Below are 5,355 nucleotides of genomic sequence, written 5' to 3'. Positions count from 1 at the left end.
TGGTCCTCCCGCTGCTTGAGCCCCTCACGAAACACCTGAAACTCAGGGTCTTGATGATAAATGTCGGCCATCACCCGATGCTTAGCACGATACTGATGATATTTGGACGACATCTTCTCATAAAGGCCCGTCCGTCTCCTATCCCGACGCTCCCACTCAAACTCCATGATGAGGGTCTGACAAAAAGAGAAGGGGAGAAGTTAGAAACAAAATACGGAACAATGATCACCGCACAAACCCAACGACGAAATGAAAAGACAAGGCATCTACCTGTAAGGCCATACCGGCGACCTTCTGAGACAACTCCACGTCGCTCATAGCCCTAAGCATCTCGCTTTCAGGAGCGGCACATAAGGGAGCTAGGGCAGACACCACTTGCTCGCTGTTCAACAGCAAGTTGTAGTCTCCCGGGATGACTACATGACTATCAGATCCGTCCATTCTAACCTCCACGTGGGTGTGGGGACCCACGAACTCATTGACATCCTCTGGGTCGACATCCGAACCTGAGCCGTCACCCTCAACACGACGCCCTCCGATGTTGGACGACGCACCACCGTCAATAGAGCACACTGAGCCAGCCCCTGGACAAACTCTTTCCGCTTGGGGAGATCTCCCCGACAAAATGGCGTCGGCCATGAATACGGGCATATGGGCTGTCCGGGACGCCCTGCTTCTATCAGCATCCGTGGCCACGCCCTTCCCAAGCTCCAACCTCCTTCTTTTTCTCGACAACGGCTCATCTCCATTAGAGGATTCATCCAAAGGATGTGAGGCCGGCACCGAGGAAGCCTCCTCCCTCGCGGCCACGACTCGAGACGGATCTCCTAATTGAATAGGTTGAGGAAGACCCTCCCGAACAGACTCAGTCAAAACAAACTGCGTGTCTGCAGTAGCAATGACTTGTCGAAAGGCGAGGACTGGCGCCCTTTGCCTGGAAGCTCCTCGACCTGTCATCACAAAGGGTCGTACCATAAATACGGTCGCACGACCAATGAAGTAGTAAGTAAGACATTTACCAGAGGGAACTTTAGGGCTGTAATGCTTCACGAAGGCGGGCCAAGTTCGAGTTTCTGCTGCATGAGGCAACAGACGGTCTACCCAATCCCTGATATCCGCAATAGGGCGAGGGGGACGACCCATCGCTGCAAAACGGCAAGAGAATAAACTTTACAGTGAACACAAAAGAAAGGGGAACAAAATGAGTGACGACACTTACGAGCCTTGTTCCACCGCTCCGGGAATCCGACAAAGTCAGAAACGACGTGCTCGGTCTTGATAAAGAAGTATTTGTGCCAAAACTTGCGACTTGCCCGGTCATCCGTCCCGACCACCAGCCCTTTCGTGCCACGAAGCCTCAAATGCACCATGGTACCCTTGAGGAAGCCAGGCGTGAACAGTTGCAAAAGGTGGTGGACAGAAACGCTGCACTCCGCCAACTCTGCATACTTGGTCAATAGCAGAAGCACCTTGAGCGTATATGGCAAAAGTTGTGCTGGGCAAACTTGGTAGAATCTACAGAATTCTTCTGCTAAGGGGAAGAGAGGAAGAGTATAGCCGATCATAAAAGGGTACTCATAGAAAGCGCAGTACCCAGGTCTATGGACGTCCATGTAATCTCTCCCCGCTGGAACCATTTCTATATGAGCAGGAATGCCATACTTTATACGAAGGCCATCGATATAGACCTGCTCAGTCTCAGAAAATACGGGGTTCGGGGTGGAAGGGGGATCTTTGAGGAAGTCACTCCGGGATAAAGGGTGTCTCGGTAGTAACTCCTCCACCGTAAGAGGGCTATCACCCTCTTCTACCACCATATCTCCGCTGTCAGAAGGAGGCACCGTGGACGACGGGGTGGCTTCAGGAACCTCTTCACGAGAACGACGAGACCTCGGCATGATATCGTTCAAATGAATATCAACAAGGAAGAAGAAAGGAGAAGCTTCAGGTGAGGAACGAAAGAAGAAACAGAAGGATATGAGAGCAAATGAGGAAGAGTGAAAGAGGTTATCAAGAGAGAAATGGCTAAAGTTTTTCGGAAAAACAAATCCCTCACCTATTTATAGGGTTGGGTGGCGCCAGAATCGAGGCGGCAAGTCTCAAAGCTGCACAAGAATCGAAGCATCAAGTCGTCAATCCCTGCCTCGAAAACCTGCGTAATGATGACGCATGTGAAGCTGACATCATTTCCCAGTAAAATGTACCACTCGGTGTTTTGCTGAACATGATGACCATCTCCCGTTTTCCACGTCATAACGTTTCAACAGGTCAAATTCCTCCAAAAGAGTGCGTGAAGTCCGCTCATCGAGGATGCGTCCGTTCGCAACCCCGACCAGCGGAGGAACTAACTGTATGGGTCCAAATTTAACCGACCACGACCTATGACAAGTATGACAAACGACCGGGTATCTTCGAGTTGACGTCCCGAGGGAGACGACCTTAGGGCAAAAGAAGAGACTGTACGACCCTTGTAGTAGTGTAAGCCCATTAGGGGATATTGAGAATATTCCATCGAATATTCTTTGTAATTTGTTTCTTACAATTTAGAACAGTCTCTCTCTAGTATATAAGTGGGACAAGAACCTTGTAATAAGGCAAGTGAAACTCTATGGAAAACACTATTTGAGAACGAAAAGAAACCTATTGACGATCATCTCTTTATCTCTTATTTCTTCTAGTGTTTATTATATTCAGCTAAGATTTACCCCTTCATCTTTGATTGATTTGTTCAAAAAGATTTTTATATCTTTTGAGTCAAACAGTTCTCTCTGAGTTGTATGAGACTCTATAATGCATTTATCTTTCTTGTACTATTAGACTTTTATTTGTTCATATATCTTTAGAAGCAACTGAATTGTCCACAAATCTTGTCAGCGAGAAATGGACACAGGTGGGAAACAACATAATTTTGCAATGTAAAGCTGTCTTTAGAAAGTGGCCTTTGACATATAACAAATTGGAAATGTCAATCCCAGTTTCATTCCCCAAATCCTTTTCCTTAACGCGATGGTATTTTGCCAATATTGGGTGCTTAATTCTTTTGATTGCGCCTCGTTTTAATTTTTAGGGGTTCCATTCCAAGTTCAAAAACCATAAAGCATTCGTATAAGTTAGCATTTGCCAAGGATGATTTTATTAACCAAGAACGAAAGTTAGGGGCTAAAAAACGATCAACTATCGTCCTAATCTCAACCATAAACGATGATTAATGCTGACCAGGGATTGGCATATGTTGCTTTTAGTCCGCTGGCACCTTATGAGAAATCAAAGTTTTTGGGTTCCAGAGAGTATGATCCCAAGGCTGAAACTTAAAGGAATTAACGGAAATAGCAACATCAAGAGTGGAGTCCGTGGCTTAATTTGACTCGACCATGTACAATGTAACAGTGCTGGAACATTCTTTAGCATAAGGGAATTGAATAGTGTGGAACATCCCTCAAGTGATCATATCCCTGTAACTCCTCACTTTGTTGCTAACTTACCGTCATCCTTAAATAGAAAGGTAAGAAGTACTGGACTATTAAATATTACTCATTCCGTTTCAAATTAGATGACTTTCTTTTTTAGTCTGTTCTAAAATAAATGACACATTTATAAATTTGGAAATAATTCAACTTTAAACTCTTCATTTTACTTATTTTACCTTTAATGTGAAACTTTTATAACCACACAAATATCATGCCCCACAAAACTTTTACCCTTAAGCTTTTAAGACCACAAATTTCGAAAGTTTTTTTTTCTTAAACTACATGCCGTGTCAAACTACATCACCTAAATTGAAACGGATGGAGTAATATGGTTGGTAGTTAGGGTAAACGTTTTAATGATTCTATTTGACTAAACATTGCCAATACGATTAGCTTGCTCTACCTAACAACAGGAATCTTTTGCTTTGCTGCTAATATAATTCTCTTGATTTGATTGCCTTAAAAAGAAATTAAATCATGTGCTCTCTGCAAGTCCAATAAAACCTTGATAACCGCCTTTTTTTTAAAGTACTAGTAATAAGTTCTACCCTCCCATATATATAACAAAGAGATAGAAAATGAAGTTGCTCAATACAGAAACTTCTTCTTTAAGCTAATGAAGGCTTTGATTTGTGCTATTATTAAATGCAAGTCTATACTATAAAAATATTCTTAACAGACTTCTTGGAATCAAAGATTCAAGAATTTAAGTGCTATTAAATATTTAGTGTTTGATAGCAAAATTAAAGCATTTTCAATGGAGATTTGCAAAGCTTAAAAAACAGTAAAACCCTTTACAAACACAGTAGAAAAGGAACATGCAAACACAAAGCCCATTCTTTTACCTGGAGCCTTCAAATGTTGCCGAGGTTATTAAGTCATTTCATCTTATTTAAAATCATAATTACTACTAAAACTTGTCATAGTTAGGGACAATTCCAGAGATCTTGGTCTGCAGTATATCCAGCAGCAGTAGTGTCATCATCAGGAAGGTTGAAACGTGGAGGACTAAGAAGCATTCCTTCAGCCATATTCATAATCACATTTGGCATATCAAAGATCAAATCTTCATCTATAAACTCGTTATTATTCCAAGATGTTGAATTTTCTATCTCTCTGGAAACCGGTCTGTTATTATTATTATCAACTCCTCCATGGGCGCCTAAAGCATCCCCAGCTGCCCCAAGAGCTGCAGCCGCGCAGGCTGCAGCTGCCTGAATATCACGAGGTGAGTTGGTAGCCGGGACAGGCAATGAGGATGCTGAGTTCGGGAAGTTGAGCTCAACATCCCGGCCTTTAAGGGCCAGTGCAGCTACGTCATAAGCAACTGCTGCCATTTCCGGGGTAGGAAATGTACCAAGCCAAATCCTATTGGGTGATCGTGGCTCTCGAATTTCGGACACCCATTTTCCGCTGCTCTTCCTTCTCCTTATTCCTTTGTACACGGGGTGGCGCCCACTGCTTCCTCCACTGCTACTCGCCCCAGGACTGGACATCTGGATACGTTAGTTCTAGTTGATAGTACTAGGTAATGGTTCAGTTTGAGTTTAAGATTCCACTGGATTACGAAAGCCATTTATGAAGGTGGTAATTGTGTGCTATTAGCCTTGAGCAGCCAAAAATAGAGAAGTGCAAACCAGTTGGTAATGAACTGCGAGGTGTAAGGATTTTGGGTGAAAGCCAGAAATGAGTTGGAAAAATGGGTTGGAAGCGTTTTCTCAAAAAACCGCGCACAATAGGTGTTTGAACAGTGGCCTTTTGTACTTTAAAGGTTAGCTATAACAGTACTGTTCTGGATTTATTTATTTTCTTTTTTATTTCTGATGAAGTGATTGATTTTCTGATGCGAACTAAAGAGAACTTCGTAGTGTTTGGAAGAAAGTCACGA

At 43.3% G+C, this 5,355-nt stretch overlaps 1 protein-coding gene across 1 annotated transcript; it reads right to left on the bottom strand.

Moving 5' to 3' along the window:
* Positions 1–4,393: 4,393 nt before the first annotated feature.
* Positions 4,394–4,963, bottom strand: LOC109238213 (ethylene-responsive transcription factor ERF024). The gene has a single exon (XM_019404638.1). It carries the CDS (start codon positions 4,961–4,963, stop codon positions 4,394–4,396), a length of 570 nt encoding a protein of 189 aa, XP_019260183.1.
* Positions 4,964–5,355: the final 392 nt, after the last annotated feature.

This window comes from Nicotiana attenuata, unplaced genomic scaffold, assembly GCF_001879085.1.
Source record: "Nicotiana attenuata strain UT unplaced genomic scaffold, NIATTr2, whole genome shotgun sequence".
Lineage (NCBI taxonomy): Eukaryota > Viridiplantae > Streptophyta > Magnoliopsida > Solanales > Solanaceae > Nicotiana > Nicotiana attenuata.
The sequence above is the reverse complement of the archived record's forward strand: the minus strand, read 5'-3'. Positions and strand labels throughout refer to the sequence as shown.